Raw genomic sequence first — 22,864 nt, 5'->3', positions numbered from 1 at the left:
GTGCAGACAGCCTTCCCAAGGGATTTTATCCGTGAGCTGATTTCCCACTTCCTGTGACAGAGAAACTGTGGACTGCCCCAGAGATTCTGAGGATGGAGAGTCCTGCGACTGGAACTCAGAAGGGGGATGTGTACAGCTTTGGAATCATCCTGCAAGAGATAGCGCTGCGGAATGGACCCTTCTACATCGAAGGGCAAGATCTCAGTCCCAAGGGTAAGGCCGTGTTAACGAAGTGGTTACTGAGAAGCACCCAAAGTGTAGAATCGCAGCTTTGGAATGAGGTAGTGAGGAGACCCCCTGTCGGATGAGCTATCAGCCATCCAGGCAAAAGGCATCATTAGCCACACTGCCCTTTGGGCCACACAGTGCAGATACAGTCGGCGAATTCTGCAGTTTTGTTTTTATTCCTTCCTGGGGCATGGGTGTTGCTGGCTGGACCAGTATTTATTACCCATCCCTAGTTGCCCTTGGAGGGGCAGTCGAGAGTCACTCACATTGCTGTGGCTCTGGAGTCACATGTAGGCCAGACCGGGGTAAGGACGGCAGATTTCCTTCCCTAAAGGGAACCAGATGGGTTTTTCTGACAATGGGTCATCAGTAGATTCTTAATCCCAGATATTTTTTATTGAATTCAAATTCCACCGTCTGCCGTGGTGGGATTCGAACCCGGGTCCCCCAGAACATTAGCTGAGTTTCTGGATTAATAATCCAGCAACAATACATCCAGACCATTGCATATCCTTGAACTAAATGTCTTGCTCGGGCCACTTCAGGTCGGTACAGTTTGGTTTGATTTGATTTATTATTGTCACATGTATTGGGATACAATGAGAAGTATTGTTTCTGGTGCGCTATACAGACAAAGCATACCATTCATAGAGAAGGAAAGGAGAGAGTGCAGAATGTAGTGTTAGTCATAGCTAGGGTGCAGAGAAAGATCAACTTAATGCGAGGTAAGTCCATTCAAAAGTCTGACAGCAGCAGGGAAGAAGCTGTTCTTGAGTCGGTAGATATGTGACCACAGACTTTTATATCTTTTTCCCGATAGAAGAAGGTGGAAGAGAGAATGTCCGGGGTGCATGGGGGTCCTTGATTATGCTGGCTGTTTTTCCCGAGGCAGCGGGAAGTGTAGATGGAGTCAGTGGATGGGAGGCTGGTTTGCGTGATGGATTGGGCTACATTCATGACCCTTTTGTAGTTCCTTGTGGTCTTGGGCAGAGCAGGAGCCCATACCAGATTGGTTTTTGCAATAATCAACCAAGGCTTCAGGGCCTGCATTATTATGGCATAGTGGTTAGCACCGCTGCCTTACAGCACTAGAGACCCGGGTTCCGTTCCAGCCTCTGGGCACTGTCTGTGGCATTTGTATGTTCTCCCCTTGTCTGTGTGGGTTTCCTCCGGATGCTCCGGTTTCCTCCCACGCTCCAAAGACGTGCAAGTTAGGTGGGTTGGCCATGCTAAATTACTCCTTAGTGTCCAAAGGTCGACACACTAGGTGGATTGGCCATGTTAAATTCCCCTTAGTGTTAAAAAATATGTGGATTGGGTCGATTGGCCATGCTGAATTGTCCCTCAGTGTCCAAAGATGTGCAGGTTAGGTGGATTGGCCATGCTAAGTTGCCCCTTAGTGTCCAAAGATGTGCTGGTTAGGTGGATTGGCCATGCTAAATTGTCCCTCAGTGTCGGGGGATTAGCAGGGTTAATACGTGGGATTATAAGGATATGCCCTGGGTGGGATTGGTGATGGGCCGAATGGTCTCATTCTGCACTGCAGAGATTGTATGAAATAAATAGAAGTATTTGACAAATCCCCTGTTCTCGCTGTGTACATTGGGTGTTGCTGGGGACATCTCACTTTGACTGAGAAGCTGCATTGCCCCTTTGAGAGGGAAAGAGCAGCAATTTAAAATATAAAAACACATCTGACAGCAGCAAATATAAAGAAGAAAATAGTGTGTCTCTGGAGGTAATGGAACCTCACCAAAACAATTCACATAAATTGTCAATTGTTGCAGAAAATAGGTTTGGAAATGAGTTGACTCAGAAATTACTTTCCTATTGTTTTATGGTTGAATTCTTTTTAAAGAACAAAGAACAACCCAGCACGGGAAACAGGCCCTTCGGCCCAACGAGCCCTGGCACTCCCAACCCCTTGGTGAGCAGCCATCAAAGAAATGGCACGGGTCCCACACACACTGACTCTCACTGGGGTACGGGTTCCACACACACTGACTCTCACTGGGGTACGGGTCCCACACACACTGACTCTCACTGGGGTACGGTTCCACACACACTGACTCTCACTGGGGTACGGGTCCCACACACACTGACTCTCACTGGGGTACGGTTCCACACACATTGACTCTCACTGGGGTCCCACACACACTGACTCTCACTGGGGTACGGGTCCCACACACACTGACTCTCACTGGGGTACGGGTCCCACACACACTGACTCTCACTGGGGTACGGGTCCCACACACACTGACTCTCACTGGGGTCCCACACACACTGACTCTCACTGGGGTACGGGTCCCACACACACTGACTCTCACTGGGGTACGGGTCCCACACACACTGACTCTCACTGGGGTACGGGTCCCACACACACTGACTCTCACTGGGGTACGGGTTCCACACACATTGACTCTCACTGGGGTACGGGTCCCACACACACTGACTCTCACTGGGGTCCCACACACACTGACTCTCACTGGGGTATGGGTCCCACACACACTGACTCTCACTGGGGTATGATTCACACACACTGACTCTCACTGGGGTACGGGTCCCACACACACTGACCCTCACTGGGGTACGGGTCCCACACACACTGACTCTCATTGGGGTACGGGTTCCACACACATTGACTCTCACTGGGGTACAGGTCCTACACACACTGACTCTCACTGGGGTCCCACACACACTGACTCTCACTGGGGTACAGGTCCCACACACACTGACTCTCACTGGGGTCCCACACACACTGACTCTCACTGGGGTACAGGTCCCACACACACTGACTCTCACTGGGGTCCCACACACACTGACTCTCACTGGGGTCCCACACACACTGACTCTCACTGGGGTACGGGTCCCACACACACTGACTCTCACTGGGGTACGGGTCCCACACACACTGACTCTCACTGGGGTACGGGTCCCACACACACTGACTCTCACTGGGGTCCCACACACACTGACTCTCACTGGGGTACGGGTTGACGGTGTTTGTTCTCTCTATCAGAGATCGTTGAGAAGGTGAAGAGTGTGCAATGGCCACACTTTCGGCCCAGCACTGGCCTGTGCTGTCAGGTAGAGGAGATGAGCGTGCTCATGCAACGCTGCTGGGCTGAGGAGATCCTGGAGAGACCCGACTTCAACCAGATCAAGATCCTCCTTCGCAAGTTCAACAGGTGGGTCATGGCAACAGCAGGGGGGGTGAGGGAGCCTGGCTTCATCCACAACTCACCCCCTCTGACCCGACTCCAAACTCCTTCCTTACCCACTCTCCTATTTTAGGAATCTTTCTGTAAAGCCCAATGCCGAAGATGCCCAGTCCAATCCAAAATTCTGACTTTCAGTATCAGTTAGTGGATCACACAGGCAAGGCTGCCAACCATGAGCACCAAAGGAGCGCCGCACTGTGGGAGGGTCGGTGCTGAGGGAGCGCCGCACTGCGGGAGGGTCAGTGCCGAGGGAGCGCCGCACTGCGGGAGGGTCGGTGCCGAGGGAGCGCCGCACTGCGGGAGGGTCGGTGCCGAGGGAGCGCCGCACTGCGGGAGGGTCGGTGCCGAGGGAGCGCCGCACTGCGGGAGGGTCGGTGCCGAGGGAGCGCCGCACTGCGGGAGGGTCGGTGCCGAGGGAGCGCCGCACTGTGGGAAGGTCGGTGCCGAGGGAGCGCCGCACTGCGGGAGGGTCGGTGCCGAGGGAGCGCCGCACTGCGGGAGGGTCGGTGCCGAGGGAGCGCTGCACTGTGGGAAGGTCGGTGCCGAGGGAGCGCCGCACTGTGGGAGGGTCGGTGCCGAGGGAGCGCCGCACTGTGGGAGGGTCGGTGCCGAGGGAGCGCCGCACTGTGGGAGGGTCGGTGCCGAGGGAGCGCCGCACTGTGGTCCGTAGTAGCTCAGTAGCCCTGCAGCATCACTTGCTGTGCCCTGTACCTCTGGCTGCTCTGGTAAAGGGGAGTGATCTGTCCACCTTTCCACTGTAGTTGTTCTCCTGGTCCAATCGGTTTATCAAACCTCCCGTTCACCTGAACCACCGCAGCCCCTTCACCTTTCCTGACGTCTCACTGTCTCCCTCGGCTCCTGAACGCATCACCTCACCTTCCTCACACTGACCTCAGTCTGCCTCCATTCTGTCAACACCCACCTCTGTCTCCCTATCCCCTCACTAACCTCCTGCTCCCACCTTGCTGTTTCCTACCTCATTAGGATCTGCAGTCCTCCAGTCGTCACTCTCCACCTTCCCTCCATCTGAGTCACTGCATCACTGGGTAAAGAGTGGCATCTCCAGGGCCAGACTCACAGCCGTGGGAGAGTGGGGCCGGCCTCTTTCGCCGTCCCCCTCTCCAGTCGGGCTGACTCTGCCCTGCCTTCCTGTTATTGTCACTGACTGTTTGCCCTTCCCTGATCTGCCCACCTCAGGGAGAACAGCTCCAACATTCTGGACAACCTGCTGTCGAGAATGGAACAGTACGCCAACAACCTGGAGGAGCTGGTGGAGGACCGGACGCAAGCTTACCTGGAGGAGAAGCGTAAAGCTGAGGCATTGCTCTACCAGATCCTGCCGCAGTGAGTAACCAGTTCGCCCACCCCGACACCACCCATTGATTCATTTATTATTTCTCATTAATGGGATGTTAATTACTATTATAATCCAGGTCAGAAATTCCACGGTGGTTTATGAAATCACTTTGAATTTGCTGGGACAAGCATTAGATCTTTAGCTTCAGATATTCTCACTGGAGCCTGTGTTAAACATTGCCGGGGGAGGGAGTGGAAGCAGATGCGATAGTGAGTTTTACGGGACGTCTGGATAAATACATGAATATGATGGGAATAGAGGGATATGGTCCCCGGAAGGGTAGGGGGTTTCAGTTCAGTCAGGGCAGCGTGGTTGGTGCAGGTTTGGGGGGCCGAAGGGCCTGTTCCTGTTCTGTAATTTTCTTTGTTCTTTGTTGTTCTTTGTATGACCGATTTAGTTTTATTATTCTCATGTGTATGAGTATACCGTGAAAAGTATTGTTTCTTGCGCACTGTACAGACAAAGCATACTGTTCATAGAGAAGGAAAGGAGAGGGTGCAGAATGTAGTGTTACAGTCACAGCGAGGGTGTAGAGAAAGATCAACTTAATGCGAGGTAGGTCCATTCAAAAGTCTGACAGCAGCAGGAAAGAAGCTGTTCTTGAGTCGGTCGGTACGGGACCTCAGACTTGTGTATCTTTTTCCTGAAGGAAGAAGGTGGAAGAGAGAATGTCTGGGGTGCTGGGGGGCGGTCCTTAATTATCCCGGCTGCTTTTCCTGAGGCAGCGGGAAGTGTAGACAGAGTCAATGGATGGGAGGCTGGTTTGTGTGATGGATTGGGCTACATTCATGACCCTTTTGTAGTTCCTTGCGGTCTTGGGTAGAGCAGGAGCCCAGACCAAGCTGTGATACAACCAGAAAGAATGCTTTCTATGGGGCATCTGTAAAAGTTGATGAGAGTCATAGCTGACATGTCAAATTTCCTTAGTCTTCTGAGAAAGTAGAGGCGTTGGTGGGGCTTTCTTAACTATAGTGTCGGCATGAGGGGAACCGGGACAGGTTGTTGGTGATCTGGACATCTAAATACTAGATTCACATGACCCACTAGGGAGCTTTAATCAAACACGGGTTATTTACAAAGACAGTTGACATATAGAAAGAAAATTAGCAGTAACATTTACCAAATTACAGACAGGCAAAAATAAACATTGATATTGTATAAACCTTATCAGCTAACAGTACTGTTCCAACCACACAAACCTTCTTGCAAACATACACCACCCTGTCCCAGACTGAGCACTGAAAGCAAATATGCTCACATGATACTGGATTTTGCAGCTCTGCAACACCTGCTGTGGATTAGTCCTCTGGAAGGAGAATTGAAACTCTGACTCCCCCATCATGGAGCTCCCAGCCCCACCTCAAGACACGGATAGAGCCACTGCTTGTCTCTAAAGTTTATTTGTTTACTTATCACAAGGCAGCTTATATTCACATTGCATTGAAGTTACTGTGAAATTTCCCTAGTTGCCACTCACTGGCACCTGTTCGGCTGCACTGAAGGAGAATTTAGCACGGCCAATAAGACCATAAGACATAGGGATAGAATGAGGCCACTTGGCCCATCGAGTCTGCTCCCCCATTCAATCATGGCTGATATTTTTCTCATCCCCCATTCTCCTGCCTTTTCCCCATAACCCCCGATCCCCTTATTAATCAGGAACCTATCTATCTCTGTCTTAAAGACACTCAGTGACCCGGCCTCCTCTGCGGCAAAGAGTTCCACAGATTCCCCACTCTCTGGCTGAAGAAATTCCTCCTCATCTCTGTTTTAAAGGATCGTTCCTTTAGCCTGAGGTTGTACCCTCTGGTTCTAGTTTTTCCTACTAGTGGAAACATCCTCTCCACGTCCACTCTATCCAGGGCCTCGCAGTATCCTGTAAGTTTCAACAAGATCCCCCCTCATCCTTCTAAACTCCAATGAGTACAGACCCAGAGTCCTCAACCCGTTCCTCATACGACAAGCTCTTCATTCCAGGGATCATTCTTGTGAACCTCCTCTGGACCCTTTCCAAGGCCCGGCACATCCTTCCTTAGATACGGGGCCCAAAACTGCTCACAATTCTCCAAATGGGGTCTGACCAGAGCCTTATACAGCCTCAGAAGTCCATCCCTGCTCTTGTATTCAAGCCCTCTCGATATGAATGCTAACATTGCATTTTCCTTCCTAACTGTTGACTGAACCTGCACGTTAACCTTAAGAGAATCTTAGTGATTCCCAAGTCCCTTTGTGTTTCTGATTTCCGAAGCATTTCCCCATTTAGAAAATAGTCTCCGCCTCCATTCCTCCTTCCAAAGTGCCTCACCTCACACTTTTCCACATTGTATTCCATCTGACCCTTCTTTGCCCACTCACCAAACCTGTCCAAGTCCTTCTGCAGCCCCCCATGCACCTAGCCAGCAGGTCTTTTGGACTGTGAGAGGAAATCAGAGCACCCAAAGGAAACCCATGCAGATACGGGGAGAACATGCAGACTCTGCACAGACAGTGACCCAGACCATGAATCGAACTCTGGTCCCTGAAGCTGTGAGGCAGCAGTACTAACCCACTGTGCCACCCCCTAGCCTCTGCCTCTAGCTAGCAAACTACCAACAGGAATATTTTCACTCTATTGATGTTAGAAAGTCTGCTTCCAACATATTCAGCAGAATTTCCAATACTCATGAGAAAGAGAGAGAGAGACACACACACCAAACTGTTCATTACAGCATGGAATCCAACAACTTCTGACTAAAACTGAACACAACTCTGGATTTCTCCATGTAGAAAATAGAAACTGTTCAAAGCACCTGACCTAACAACAGTCACATATCAACATTTCAAAAAACGTGGTAAACTCCAGCAAAGTGCATTAGGCCCCGATTAAAAATGAACAAAAAGCCTACAATACAACTTTGTCAACAATAAAAGGACTTTGGCTCAGACACTGGCACAGTGGTTAGCACTGCTGCCTCACAGTGCCAGTGACCGGGTTCGATTCGCAGCCCAAGTTGTCTCTTTTTGTTCAAAGATGTGCAGGTTAGGGTGGATTGACCGTGCTAAATTGTCCCTTAGTGTCCAAAGATGTGCTGGTTAGGGTGGATTGGCCGTGCTAAATTGCCCCTTAGTGTCCAAAGATGTGCTGGTTAGGGTGGATTGGCCGTGCTAAATTGTCCCTTAGTGTCCAAAGATGTGCTGGTTAGGGTGGATTGGCCGTGCTAAATTGTCCCTTAGTGTCCAAAGATGTGTAGGTTAGGGGGATTGGCCATGCTAAATTGTCCCTTAGTGTCCAAAGATGTGTAGGTTAGGGTGGATTGGCCGTGCTAAATTGTCCCTTAGTGTCCAAAGATGTGTAGGTTAGGGTGGATTGGCCGTGCTAAATTGTCCCTTAGTGTCCAAAGATGTGCAGGTTAGGGTGGATTGGCCATGCTAAATTGTCCCTTAGTGTCCAAAGATGTGTAGGTTAGGGTGGATTGGCCATGCTAAATTGTCCCTTAGTGTCCAAAGATGTGTAGGTTAGGGTGGATTGGCCGTGCTAAATTGTCCCTTAGTGTCCAAAGATGTGTAGGTTAGGGTGGATTGGCCGTGCTAAATTGCCCCTTAGTGTCCAAAGATGTGTAGGTTAGGGTGGATTGGCCGTGCTAAATTGTCCCTTAGTGTCCAAAGATGTGTAGGTTAGGGTGGATTGGCCATGCTAAATTGTCCCTTAGTGTCCAAAGATGTGTAGGTTAGGGTGGATTGGCCATGCTAAATTGTCCCTTAGTGTCCAAAGATGTGCAGGTTAGGGTGGATTGGCCATGCTAAATTGCCCCTTAGTGTCAGGAAGACTAGCTAGGGTAAATGCATGAGATTACGGGGATAGGGCCTGGGTGGGATTGTGTTTAGTGTGGACTCGATGGGGCGAGTGGCCTCCTTTACACAGTAGAGATTCAGTGATTCTATGAGGGAGATGGAGAGGTCTGGGGAAGGAATTCCGGAGCTGAGGTGATGACATGACCTTTCCTCTCCAGCTCGGTGGCAGAGCAGCTGAAGAGAGGAGAGACGGTCCAGGCTGAAGCCTTTGACAGCGTCACCATCTACTTTAGCGATATTGTGGGCTTCACAGCGATGTCTGCGGAGAGCACCCCAATGCAGGTAAGCAGCCCGTCAGCGGACACGGGAGTGTCCAGTCCCTCATTGCTCCTGAAGTGCGATGCCCAATACTGCTCCTATACTGAACCTCAGAACGCAGTATCTCACCGTGTTTTCTCAGAATTAACTCTTCAATTATAGACAATAAACACACAACAAAACTCACTCCAACTAATCAATCAAGGGAAGGATTTAATAAAGAAACTTCATTACTCCAAACCTGGGGCCTCGTCCTGGGCCACTCCCAGCTCAACACAATTCCAAACAGGTTCTTATTTATCATGAGTCAGCTGGTCATCACATCTTCTGGGATTGGTTCCAGGGTTTACTGGGTCAGCTGACTCTTACAGCTTGTTACCATTGGCCACATCCCACCCAATGCAAAGTTGTCACTGGTTACATTCTAGCACACCGAACCCTGGGTGGTCGAGGGTCCAGCAGGTTGGGGGAGGGGGGGATGTTCGAGTAACTTGGAATCCCTGACTGGGTACAGATGGGTGACAGGTTTCCATCCCCCAGGGAGAGTGAGAGGACCCATTGGGAGGCCTGGTCCTGGATCGAGACCCCCACCATGGCTCCTTCTCTGCCAGGACCCCCCACATCCACATGTACACCTTCAAGCGCCCTCTCCCTCCCCCCACCCATCATTCCTCATCTCCCCCCACCCTGGTTCCTATTCCCCCAATCCCTCTCCCTCCCCTCACCCATCATTCCTCATCTCCCCCCACCCTGGTTCCTCTTCCCCTAATCCCTCTCCCTCCCCTCACCCATCATTCCTCATCTCCCCCCACCCTGGTTCCTCTTGCCCCAATCCCTCTCCCTCCTCCCCCACCCTCACTTCCCCCTTCCCCACCCCATCTCCCCCCACCCCTCGGCCCGGTGAACCGCGCTCCCACTGGATGTGTCAGGGTTTGGTGGTGAACCTGCCAGTAACCTTTCCTCTGATTCGCTGCAGGTAGTGACAATGCTGAATGATCTCTACACCTGTTTTGATGCCATTATCGACAACTTTGATGTTTACAAGGTAAAACCCAACCCCCTCCAGCCCCCACTCCCTATCCTTTCCATCCTCCCTCCATCTTTCTGTCTCTCTCCCCTCTCCCTTCTCCCCTCTCCCCCTCCCTCTCCCCCCCACGCCTCCCTCTCCCCCCTCCCCCTCCCTCTACCCCTCTCCCCCCTCCCTCTCCCCCTTCCCCCTCCCTCTCCCCCCTCCCCCCCCTCGTCTCCCCCACCCCGTCCCCCCCACCATCCCCACTCCCCCATCCTCCCCCCACGTCCCCCCCTCCCCCCTCCTCTCTCTCCCTCTGTCCCTCTTCTCCTCTCTCTCTCCCAACTTTTCTTTTGTCAGTAACTCTCTCCGTCACTTTGCTCCCTCCACCTTGCTCTCCAGCTCTCTCCCCCATCTCTATGGTGACTCCTGGTCTATCTTGCTCCCCATATTCCCTCTTCCCTTCTCTGTATGGTCAGATACTCTCTCTCGCTCTCTCTCTCTTTCTATCCCTCTCCCTCTCTATCTCAGTCCTCACTCTCACTCCCTCTCTATCCCGCTCTCTCTCTCACACTCTTTTCTCTCTCTCCATCCTCCCTCTCTCTCTCTCTCTCCCCCCTCACTCTCTCTATCTATCTGTCTCAGTCTCTCTCTCTCTCCTTCTCTGTTTCTCTCTCTGTCTCTCTCTCTCTCTGCCTCTCACTCTCTCTCACACACTCTTTCTCTCTGTCTCTGCCTCTCTCTCTCTCCCCCCTCATTCTCTCTATCTACCTATCTCAGTCTCTCTCTCTCTCTCTCTGTCTCTCTCTCCCTCTCTGTTTCTTTCTCTGTCTCTCTCTCTGTCTCTCACTCTCTCTCACACTCTCTCTGTTTCTCTCTCTCTCTGTGTCTCTCTCTCTCTCTCTCTCTCTCTCTCTCCCCTCACACTCTCTCTCTCTGTGCCGTTGCCAGGTTGAGACGATAGGTGATGCCTACATGGTGGTGTCTGGATTGCCAGAGCGGAACGGGAAGCTGCACGCACGGGAGGTGGCCCGCATGTCCCTGGCTCTGCTGGAAGCTGTCAAAACTTTCAAGACCCGTCACCGGCCCGACCAGCAACTGCGGCTGAGGATCGGAATCCACACGGGTAAGGAGCTGGGTCCCGGGGAGGAGGGGGGCTGCTCCCAGAAATAAGGAGCAGGGTCCTGGAGAGAGTGGGGGGGCTGCTCCCAGAAATAAGGAGCAGGGTCCCAGAGAGAGTGGGGGGGGCTCCTCCCAGAAATAAGGAGCTGGGTCCCGGAGAGAGGGGGCGGGGGGTTGGGCTGCTCCCAGAAGTAAGGAGCAGGGTCCCATGGAAGGGGATTCCGGCAGGGAGGGTCAGGGATCTGCTTCCGTAAAATAAAGACCCGTATCCCATGGGGAGGCAGGGGGGTCTGTTTCCAGTAAATCAGGAGCAGGGGAGTAGGGCTAATAGATAGTGGGCAGCACGGTGGCACAGCGGGTTGGCACTGCTGCCTGACAGCGCCAGGGAACCAGGTTTGATTCCCGGCTTGGGTCACTGTCTGTGGGGAGTCTGCACACTCTCCCCATGTCTGTGTGGGTTTACTCAGGTGCTCTGGCTTCCTCCCATAGTCCAAAAGATATGCTGGCTAGGTGTATTGGCCGCGCTAAATTGCTTCTTAGTGTCCAAAGGTGTGCAGGTTTGGGTGGATTGGCCGTGCTAAATTGTCCCTTAGTGTCCAAAGGTGTGCAGATTAGGGTGGATTGGCCATGCTAAATTGTCCCTTAGTGTCCAAAGATGTGCAGGTTAGGGTGGATTGGCCATGCTAAATTGTCCCTTAGTGCCCAAAGATGTGTAGGGTAGGTGGATTGGCCATGCTAAATTGCCACTTCGTGTCAGGAATAAGAAAGGTAACTGCATGGGGTTAGGGCCTGGGTGGGATTGTGCTCCATGCAGACTTGATGGGCCGAATGGGCTTTTTCTGCACTGTCGGGATTCTCTGAGCCAGTGATTCTACGAATGCTGTGTCTCTCCAATCACCCCACCCCACCCACCCCCATACTGCAGTCCCACACATCGCTCCTCTTCTTGCCATAGGACCAGTGTGTGCCGGCGTGGTTGGCTTAAAGATGCCTCGTTACTGCCTGTTTGGGGATACGGTGAACACAGCCTCTCGCATGGAGTCCAACGGCGAAGGTACAGTCAGATGCAACCCAACACAGCGACCCCTCCGCCGGGTGGCCCCTGTTTCTAGAACTAGAGGGTCATAGTTTGAGGATAAAGGGTAAACTTTTTGGGACTGAAGTGAGGAGAAATTTCTTCACCCAGAAGGTGGGGAATGTGTGGAATTCACTCCCACAGAAAATAGTTGAGGCCAAAACATTGTGCGGCACAGTGGCACAGTGATTAGCACTACTGCCTCACAGTGCCAGGGACCCAGGTTCGATTCCCGGCTTGGGTTACTGTCTGTGTGGAGTCTACACGTTCTCGCCGTGTGTGCATAAGTTTCCTCCGGGTGCTCCAGTTTCCTCCCACAGTCCAAATACCATGCTAAATTGTCCCTTAGTATCCGAAGATCTGCGGGTTAGGTAGATTGGCCATGCTAAATTGTCCCTTAGTATCCAAAGATCTGTGGGTTAGGTGGATTGGCCATGCTAAATTGCCCCTTAGTGTCCAAAGATGTGCAGGTTAGGTGGATTGGCCATGATAAATTGCCCCTTAGTGTCCAAAGATATGCAGGTTAGGGTGGATTGGCCATGATAAATTGCCCCTTAGTGTCTAAAGATGTGCAGGTTGAGTGTGTCAGGAGGATTCGGAGGGTTATCGCAGTGATTGGACTTGGGTGGGACTGTTGTTGGTGCAGGCTCGATCAGAGGTAGAGGGAGTCTGCACACTCTCCCCATGTCTGTGTGGGTTTACTCAGGTGCTCTGGCTTCCTCCCATAGTCCAAAAGATATGCTGGCTAGGTGTATTGGCCGCGCTAAATTGCTTCTTAGTGTCCAAAGGTGTCTGATTGAGGGGGAGAGCAGCAAGGAGCCTTGATTAAGTAGCCAGTGTAATGGGGGTCACAGTGCCCAATGTGGGCAATGCCAGCTCCTCTCACTCTGTCCTGTATCCTCCTCTCCAGCCTTGAAGATTCACATGTCCTCAGCGACGAAGACCGTGCTGGAGGAGTTCAGGTGCTTCAAGCTGGATTTGCGAGGAGATATCGAAATGAAGGTAACGCTGTGGGGAATTCCTCAGGACAACGCACAGGCCTCAGGCTGGGCCTGGAACCACGCAGAGACACCCTGTTAGAGAGTTCCCCCCGCCACTGCACCCCCCCCCCCCCACCTAGAGTGTGTCCCCGCCCCCCACCACCCTGATATAGAGTCCCCCCCAACCCTGATAGAGAGTCCCATTCCCCCGCCCCCCAACCCTGATAGAGAGTCCGCTCCCCACCCCAATACACTACCCCCTCCATGCTGAAACTCTGTCCCCCCATCAAACACTCCCAGGACAGGTACAGCACGGGGTTAGGTACAGAGTAAAGCTCCCTCTACACTGTCCCCCCATCAAACACTCCCAGGACAGGTACAGCACGGGGTTAGATACAGAGTAAAGCTCCCTCTACACTGTCCCCATCAAACACTCCCAGGACAGGTACAGCACGGGGTTAGATACAGAGTAAAGCTCCCTCTACACTGTCCCCCCCATCAAACACTCCCAGGACAGGTACAGCACGGGGTTAGATACAGAGTAAAGCTCCCTCTACACTGTCCCCCCCATCAAACACTCCCAGGACAGGTACAGCACGGGGTTAGATACAGAGTAAAGCTCCCTCTACACTGTACCCCCATCAAACACTCCCAGGACAGGTACAGCATGGGGTTAGATACAGAGTAAAGCTCCCTCTACACTTGGAGGGAGTGCAGAGGAGGTTTACTAGGCTGATACCGGAGTTGAGGGGGTTGAACTATGAAGAGAGGCTGAATAAACTAGGCTTGTACTCATTAGAGTTTAGAAGAATGAGGGGAGATCTCATTGAGACGTATAAGATGATGAATGGGATGGATAGGATAGAGGTGGAGAGACTCTTCCCGCTCAGAAAGGACAGTAGGACTAGGGGGCACAGCCTCAAGATAAAGGGGGGGCGGTTTAGAACGGAGTTGAGGAGGAACTTCTTCACTCAAAGGGTGGTGAATCTCTGGAATTCTCTGCCCGTTGAAGTGGTGGAGGCTGCCTCGCTAAATATTTTTAAGACGCGGGTTGATGGGTTTTTGATAAGCGAGGGGATTAAGGGTTATGGGGAGAGGGCGGGAATGTGGAACTGAGCCACGACAGATCAGCCATGATCTTATTGAATGGCGGGGCAGGCTCGAAGGGCTAGATGGCCTACTCCTGCTCCTATTTCTTATGTTCTTATGTTCTAGGTTATCTTCAAGAGAGAGATGGACAGATTTCTAGATGTTAAAGATATCAAGGGATGTGAGGATAGTGTACTGTTATGGTCAAGTGATTAGATTTGATTTGATTTATTATCGTCACATGTATTGGGATACAGTGAAAAGTATTGTTTCTTGCACGCTCTACAGACAGCATACCGTTCATAGAGAAGGAAAGGAGAGAGTGCAGAAGTAGGTCCATTCAAAAGTCTGACAGCAGCAGGGAAGAAGCTGTTCTTGAGTCGGTTGGTACGTGACCTCAGACCTTTAATCTTTTTTTCATTGGATGAAGGTGGAAGAGAGAATATCCGGAGCAGGTGGGGGTCCTTGATTATGCTGGCTGCTTTTCCCCGAGGCAGCGGGAAGTGTAGACAGAGTCAATGGATGGGAGGCTGGTTTGCGTGATGGATTGGGCTACATTCACAATCCTCTGTAGTTCCTTGTTGTCTTGGGCAGAGCAGAAGCCCATACCAAGCTGTGATAGATCCAGAAAGGATGCTTTCGATGGAGCATCTGTAAAAGTTAGTGAGAGTCGCAGCTGACACGCCAAATTTCCTTAGTTTTAACTGTGTACAGTTCTAGTCACCCAGTTATGGAAAGGATATTATTAAACTAGAAAGAGTAACATAAAGGCTTACATTAACACTGCATTGAAAACAGGAGTTGGGACGTCTTGTTGAAGTTGTACAAGACATTGGTAAGGCCACAGTATTTGTACACAAATTGTGTACAGTTCTGGTCACCCTATTATAGAAAGGACATTATTAAACAAGAAAGAGTGCAGAAAAGATTTACGAGGACGCTACCGGGACTTGATGGTTTGAGTTATAAAGACAGGCTGGATAGACTGGGACTTTTTTTTCTGGAGCGTAGGAGGCTGAGGGGTGATCTTATAGAGGTCTATAAAATCATGAGGGGCATAGATCAGCTAGATAGTCAATATCTTTTCATAAGAACATAAGAAATAGGAGCAGGAGTAGGCCATCTAGCCTCTCGAGCCTGCCCCGCCATTCAATAAGATCATGGCTGATCTGTCGTGGCTCAGTTCCACATTCCCGCCCTCTCCCCATAACCCTTAATCCCCTCGCTTATCAAAAACCCATCAACCCGCGTCTTAAAAATATTTAGCGAGGCAGCCTCCACCACCTCAACGGGCAGAGAATTCCAGAGATTCACCACCCTTTGAGTGAAGAAGTTCCTCCTCAACTCCGTTCTAAACCGCCCCTCCCTTTATCTTGAGGCTGTGCCCCCTAGTCCTACTGTCCTTTCTGAGCGGGAAGAGTCTCTCCACCTCTATCCTATCCATCCCATTCATCATCTTATACGTCTCAATGAGATCTCCCCTCATTCTTCTAAACTCTAACGAGTACAAGCCTAGTTTATTCAGCCTTTCCTCATAGCTCAACCCCCTCAACTCCGGTATCAGCCTAGTAAACCTCCTCTGCACTCCCTCCAAGGCCAAAATATCCTTGCGTAAGTACTGCGACCAAAACTGCGCACAGTACTCCAGCTGCGGCCTCACCAATGCCCTATACAGCTGCAGCAAGACCTCCCTACTTTTATATTCAATCCCCCTCGCTATGAAGGCCAGCATCCCATTCGCCTTCCTGACCACCTGCTGCACCTGCAAGCTGGGTTTTTGCGACTCGTGCACAAGGACCCCAAGGCCCCTCTGCACCGTCGCCTGCTGCAGTTTTTCGCCATGTAAGTAATAGTCCTTCCTACCATTATTCCTACCAAAGTGGACCACCTCGCACTTGCCAACATTAAATTCCATTTGCCAGTTCCTGGCCCATTCACCCAGCCTATCTAGATCCTTCTGCAGACTCTCCACACCCTCCGCGCAATTTGCCATTCCACCAATCTTGGTGCCATCAGCAAATTTTGACACCATACACTCGGTTCCCTCCTCCAGATCATCTATATAAATGGTAAATAGCTGAGGCCCCAGCACCGACCCCTGGGGCACTCCACTAGTCACCAACCGCCAATCCGAATAGCACCCATTGACCCCCACTCTCTGCCTCCTATTTGACAACCAATCCTCTATCCACGCTAACACCCTACCCCCAACTCCATGCCCCCTGACCTTCTGCAATAACCTCTTGTGAGGTACCTTGTCAAACGCCTTCTGAAAATCAAGAAAGACCACATCCACCGGCTCTCCTCTATCCACTGCCCTCGACACATCCTCATAGAACTCCAGTAAATTTGTCAGACACAACTTCCCCTTAATGAAACCGTGCTGCGTCTGCTCTACCAAACAATTCTCCTCAAGATGCCTCGCTATTTCCTCCTTGATGACGGATTCTAACATTTTACCCACAACAGACGTTAAACTAACCAGCCTATAATTCCCTGCCTTTTGCCTGGCACCCTTCTTAAACAACATTCCCAAAGATAGGGGAGTCTAAGACTAGAGGCATAGGTTTAAGGTGAGAGGGGAGAGATACAAAAGGGTCCAGAGGGGCAATTTTTTTCACACAGAGGGTGGTGAGTGTCTGGAACGAGCTGCCAGAGGTAGTAGTAGAGGGGGGTACAATTTTGTCTTTTAAAAAGTGTTTAGACAGTTACATGGGTATGATGGGTATAGAGGGATAAATGGGGGCAACTGGGATTAGCTTAGGGGTTTAAAAAAATGGCTGGCATGGACAAGTTGGGCCAAAGGGCCTGTTTCCATGCTGTAAACCTCTATGACCACAAGAAAAGAATGAGTGGAGGGGTAAGACGCAGGCTGCGTGTATGGAGTGGTGGAACCTTTCCCTCGCTGCCCCAGACTGCCGGCTGTGAGGCTCTAACTGGGTAAGGGCGCTGGGGCAACAGTGTTTCTGATACCGTCTCCTCTTGTCTTTCAGGGGAAAGGAAAGATGAGGACATATTGGCTGCTGGGAGAGCGTCCCGCCAGCGATCATGGCTGACCTCCCACCGCCACCTTTCCCGTCCGCCCCCGCTGCCTCGCAAAGCCCCTTCTTCACTTTCCTGTGTGTGCTCCTCTCCGAGGCTGTCTCTCCGTGTCCGGGACAAAGGAGACTCTCCTGCCAGGACCATGGTGGAGCGTGTTGATCCGGATCCTGATGGTGCTGCCTGGGTGTGGGAGAAGGGGAGAACCTTATGCTTGACTCTGATTCAACCACTCCTGTCATCTTTATTCATCTGTTGTGACTCTTGTATGTTGCTCAGAGACTTGCGACTTTACAGCTGGTTCCTGTCTACTCAATTAAAAGCAGAAATGTGAATCTGTCAGTGAATTCTGTGCATCTGCCTCTCTCATTCTCTGCCTCCACTGTCCCTCTCTCTTTTCTCTCTCTCTACCTTTTTCTCTGTCCCTCTGTTTCCCTCTCTCACTGCCTCTCTGTCTCTCTCTCTGTCTTTCCCCCTCTCTCTCTGCCTCTGAACCTCTCTTTCTTTCCATCTCTCTTCCTCTCTCTCTCTGTCTCTCTCTGCCTCCTCTCTCTACACTCTCTCTCTGTCTCTCTCTCTTTCCTCCTCTCTCTCTGCCTCTGTCCCTCTTTCCCTTCCTCTCTCTTTCTGTTTCTCTCTCTCTGCCTCCTCTCTCTACACTCTCCCTCTGTGTGGTCTCTCTCCCTCTCTCTTCCCTCCTCTCCTTCTCTCTCTTCCCCTCCCCTCTCTCTCTTCCCCCCACTCCCTCCCTCTCTTCCCCCTCTCCTCTTTCTTTCCCCCTCTCCTCTCTCTTTCCCCCGCTCCCTCTCTCTCTTCCCCCTGCTCCCCCTCTCTCTTCCCCCCTCTCTCTTCCTCCCCTCTCTCTTCCCCCCCCCTCTCTTCCCCCCCCCCTTCCCCCCCTCTCTCTTCCCCTCTCTCTCTCTTCCCCCTCTCTCTTCCCCCCTCTCTCTCTCTCTCTCTTCCCCCCTCTCTCCCCCACTCTTTCCCTCTCTCCTTGCATAAACCTGCTCTTTATTAACCAATTCTGACCTCCCCTCTGGCCTGTTTGATCAGTGGTTGGAGAGAGATGAAATTCGGACGTGCATTATCACATTACCGTTTGCAAGGCTTGCTCTGTGCAAATTGTGGGGGGCCGGGGGTGGGGTGGTAGTAGGACAGTGTTAGGGGACAGTGGCAGGGTGGGGGAGAGGATTGGCAAGAGGCCAGCAAGCACAGTCTGCCGAGAAGATTGTCTGGGCAGCACTCAGAATATCCTTGACCGCTGACCCTTCCTACAACCCTTTGTCAATGGGTCATGTCACGAGAGAATAACAACTCGACCCAAAGATAAGACTTTATAATCACAACTGAGAGAATAGAATCAACATTTTAATTAGCAGACACTGGGTCGCACTTCAGTGAGTTGATTCATTATTGTCACATGTATTGGGATACAGTGAAAAGTATTGTTTCTTGCGCTACACAGACAAAGCATACCATTCATCGAGTACATAGATTTGATTTATTATTGTCACATGTATTGGGATACAGTGAAAAGTATTGTTTCTTGCGCACTGTACAGACAAAACGTACCGTTCATAGAGAAGGAAAAGAGAGGGTGCAGAATGTAGTGTTACAGTCATAGCGAGGGTGTAGAGAAAGATCAACTTAATGCAAGGTAGGTCCATTCAAAAGTCAGCAGGGAAGAAGCTGTTCTTGAATCGGTCGGTACGTGACCTCAGACTTGTATATCTTCTTCCCGACGGAAGAAGGTGGAAGAGAGAACGCCCGGGATGCGTAGGGCCCTTAATGATGCCGGCTGCTTTTCCTGAGGCAGTGGGAAATGTAGACAGAGTCAATGGATTTGAGGCTGGTTTGTGTGTTGGATACATTCATGACGCTTTGTAGGCCCTTGTGGTTTTGGGCAGAGCAGGAGCCCATACCAAGCTGTAATACAACTAGAAAAAAGTTTGTTTATTTATTAGTCACATGTAGGCTTACATTAACACCGCAATGAAGTTACTGTGAAATTCCCCTAGTTGCCACATTCTGGCACCTCTTCGGGTACACTGAGGGAGAATTTAGCACGGCCAATGCACCCTAACCAGCACATCTTTGATGGTGCATCTGTAAAAGTTGGTGAGAGTTGTAGCTGACATGCCAAATTTCCTTAGTCTTCTGAGAAAGTAGAGGCGTTGGTGGGGCTTGTCGGTATGGCGGAACCAGCACAGGTTGCTGATCTGTTCAGCTAGAAACTTGAAGCTCTCAATGCTTTCTACTTTGTCCCTGTTGATGTGGACACCTGCAAGAGAAATGTTGAAAGGAAACAATTTTTGAAAACTCAGCATCTTTGTTGAGGACCTGATGATTTTTGCCGCACACTGCTTGGAATCTGGTGTGACGCAATCCCGGATCCTCCAGGCCATCCCTGAAGGGGTTTCAGCAAGTCTAGAGAGGGGAGACCTGTGAAGATCAGTACAGACTAGCTGGGCTGAAGGACCTGGCTGGGTGCTGGATAGGTTACACAACTTTATTACTGGGGGTGGGGGGGGTCACAGGATTCAGATGCGAGGGGCAAGGTTTAAAGGAGATACAGAAATGGCTGAGTCAAAGAAGACAGGTTGCAGTGGAAGGGTGCGTTTCTGAATGGAGGGCTGTGATAAGTGGCATTGCTCAGGGATCAGTGCTGGGACCTTTGCTGTTTGTAATATATATAAATGATTTGGAAGAAAATGTAACTGGTTTGATGAGTACGTTTGCAGACGACACAAAGGTTGGTGGATTTGCGGATAGCGATGAGGACCATCAGAGGATACAGATCGGTGGGAGTTTAATCTGGACAAATGTGAGGTATTGCATTTTGGAAGGTCTAATACAGATAGGAAATTTACAGTTAATGGCAGAACCCTTAAGAGTATTGATAGGCAGAGGGATCTGGGTGTACAGGTACACAGGTCACTGAAAGTGGCAATGCAGGTGGAGAAGGTAGTCAAGAAGGCATACGGCAATGCTTGCCTTCATTGGCTGGGGCACTGAGTTTAAAAATTGGCAAGTCATGTTACAGCTTTATAGAACCTTCAGCTGCACTTGGAATATAGTGTTCAATTCTGGTCGCCACACTACCAGAAGGATGTGGAGGCTTTGGAGAGGGTACAGAAAAGAGTTACCAGGATGTTGCCCTGGTATGGAGAGTATTAGCTATGAGGAGAGGTTGGTGAAACTTGGTTTGTTCTCACTGGAGCGACAGAGGTTGAGGGAGACCTGATAGAAGTCTACAAGATTATGAAAGGCATTGGACAGAGTGGATAGTCAGAAACTTTTCCCCAGGGTGGAAGAGTCAGTTACCAGGGGGCACAGGTTTAAGGTGCGAGGGGTAAGGTTTAAAGGAGATGTACGAGGCAGGTTTTTTACAAGAGGGCGGTGGGTGCCTGGAACTCACTGCCAGGGGAGGGAATGGAAGCAGATACAATAGTGAGTTTTAAGGGGCGTCTGGACAAAATCCATGAACAGGATGGGAATAGAGGGATATGGTCCCTGGAAGGGTAGTGGATTTTAGTTCAGTCAGGCAGCATGGTCGGTGCAGGCTTGGAGGGGCCGAAGGGCCTGTTCCTGTGCTGGAATCTTCTTTGTTCATTGACCACCACCCCCCCCCCCCCCCCCCCCCCACCCCCACCACCACAGGCCGATCTGCGTCACACCTGAGCAAGGCCTGGGGGAGATTTCCATCACCATTGGAGGTGGTTCCAGCCTGCAGACAGTGTGAGTGTGTGAGCAGCCCCCTCCCTCCTGCCCCCCCCCCCCCCCCCCGGGCTGAACGATACGCTGTGGCTTTGAGCAGTTTTCCTCTCTCCCTGTCTCTGATCTAGTCTGCGTGGGTGTCTGAGCGACAGTTCCGTTGTTGTTAGGTTGTCCTCAGCTGTGCCACTTGGAGCGAATGACGCTAATTGGTTGTTCATTAAACTTTTTAAACAGAATAGCTCTCAGTTTGCTGCAGCACTCACCGCTTGCTGGGTGGTGAACCCAATCTCAGGAGGGTCAGAAAGCGAGGGTGTACTGTATTAATGTCGGACAGGGACGGGGGTAGATGGTGAGGGTGTGAGGGTGTACCGTATTACCCTCAGGGACAGGGGTAGAGGGTGAGGGTGTACCGTATTACCCTCAGGGACAGGGGTAGAGGGTGAGGGTGTACCGTATTACCCTCAGGGACGGGGGTAGATGGTGAGGGTGTGAGGGTGTACCGTATTACCCTCAGGGACGGGGGTAGATGGTGAGGGTGTACCGTATTACCCTCAGGGACAGGGGTAGACGGTGAGGGTGTACCGTATTACCCTCAGGGACGGGGGTAGACGGTGAGGGTGTACCGTATTACCCTCAGGGACAGGGGTAGAGGGTAAGGGTGTACCGTATTACCCTCAGGGACGGGGGTAGACGGTGAGGGTGTACCGTATTACCCTCAGGGACGGGGGTAGAGGGTGAGGGTGTACCGTATTACCCTCAGGGACAGGGGTAGACGGTGAGGGTGTACCGTATTACCCTCAGGGACAGGGGTAGACGGTGAGGGTGTACCGTATTACCCTCAGGGACGGGGGTAGGGGGTGAGGGTGTACCGTATTACCCTCAGGGACGGGGGTAGAGGGTGAGGGTGTACCGTATTACCCTCAGGGACGGGGGTAGACGGTGAGGGTGTACCGTATTACCCTCAGGGACGGGGGTAGAGGGTGAGGGTGTACCGTATTACCCTCAGGGACGGGGGGTAGACGGTGAGGGTGTACCGTATTACCCTCAGGGACGGGGATAGACGGTGAGGGTGTACCGTATTACCCTCAGGGACGGGGGTAGACGGTGAGGGTGTACCGTATTACCCTCAGGGACAGGGGTAGACGGTGAGGGTGTACCGTATTACCCTCAGGGACGGGGGGTAGAGGGTGAGGGTGTACCGTATTACCCTCAGGGACGGGGGTAGACGGTGAGGGTGTACCATATTACCCTCAGGGACGGGGGTTAGGGGGTGAGGGTGTACCGTATTACCCTCAGGGACGGGGGTAGGGGGTGAGGGTGTACCGTATTACCCTCAGGGACGGGGGTAGACGGTGAGGGTGTGAGGGTGTACCGTATTACCCTCAGGGACGGGGGGTAGAGGGTGAGGGTGTACCGTATTACCCTCAGGGACGGGGGTAGATGGTGAGGGTGTACCGTATTACCCTCAGGGACGGGGGTTAGGGGGTGAGGGTGTACCGTATTACCCTCAGGGACGGGGGTAGGGGGTGAGGGTGTACCGTATTACCCTCAGGGACGGGGGTAGACGGTGAGGGTGTACCGTATTACCCTCAGGGACGGGGGTAGACGGTGAGGGTGTACCGTATTACCCTCAGGGACGGGGGTAGGGGGTGAGGGTGTACCGTATTACCCTCAGGGACGGGGGTAGACGGTGAGGGTGTACCGTATTACCCTCAGGGACAGGGGTAGGGGGTGAGGGTGTACCGTATTACCCTCAGGGACGGGGGTAGGGGGTGAGGGTGTACCGTATTACCCTCAGGGACGGGGGTAGACGGTGAGGGTGTACCGTATTACCCTCAGGGACGGGGGTAGACGGTGAGGGTGTACCGTATTACCCTCAGGGACGGGGGTAGGGGGTGAGGGTGTACCGTATTACCCTCAGGGACAGGGGTAGGGGGT

At 51.8% G+C, this 22,864-nt stretch overlaps 1 protein-coding gene across 1 annotated transcript in view; it reads left to right on the top strand.

Annotated features, from left to right (window-relative positions):
* Nucleotides 1–17,777, top strand: part of LOC145338638 (atrial natriuretic peptide receptor 1-like) — a 45,744-nt gene extending 27,967 nt beyond the window's left edge. The window contains 9 exon segments of the mRNA XM_080183022.1: nucleotides 61–213; nucleotides 3,248–3,416; nucleotides 4,647–4,793; nucleotides 8,796–8,919; nucleotides 9,872–9,940; nucleotides 10,856–11,030; nucleotides 11,982–12,080; nucleotides 13,012–13,103; nucleotides 17,164–17,777. Coding sequence (XP_080039148.1) covers nucleotides 61–213; nucleotides 3,248–3,416; nucleotides 4,647–4,793; nucleotides 8,796–8,919; nucleotides 9,872–9,940; nucleotides 10,856–11,030; nucleotides 11,982–12,080; nucleotides 13,012–13,103; nucleotides 17,164–17,226 — 1,091 coding nt within the window. The 3' untranslated portion in view covers nucleotides 17,227–17,777.
* Nucleotides 17,778–22,864: the final 5,087 nt, after the last annotated feature.

Source organism: Carcharhinus amblyrhynchos, unplaced genomic scaffold, assembly GCF_965287045.1.
Source record: "Carcharhinus amblyrhynchos unplaced genomic scaffold, sCarAmb.v2.hapA chromosome_122, whole genome shotgun sequence".
In the NCBI taxonomy this organism is placed as follows: Eukaryota; Metazoa; Chordata; class Chondrichthyes; order Carcharhiniformes; family Carcharhinidae; genus Carcharhinus; species Carcharhinus amblyrhynchos.
The sequence above is the reverse complement of the archived record's forward strand: the minus strand, read 5'-3'. Positions and strand labels throughout refer to the sequence as shown.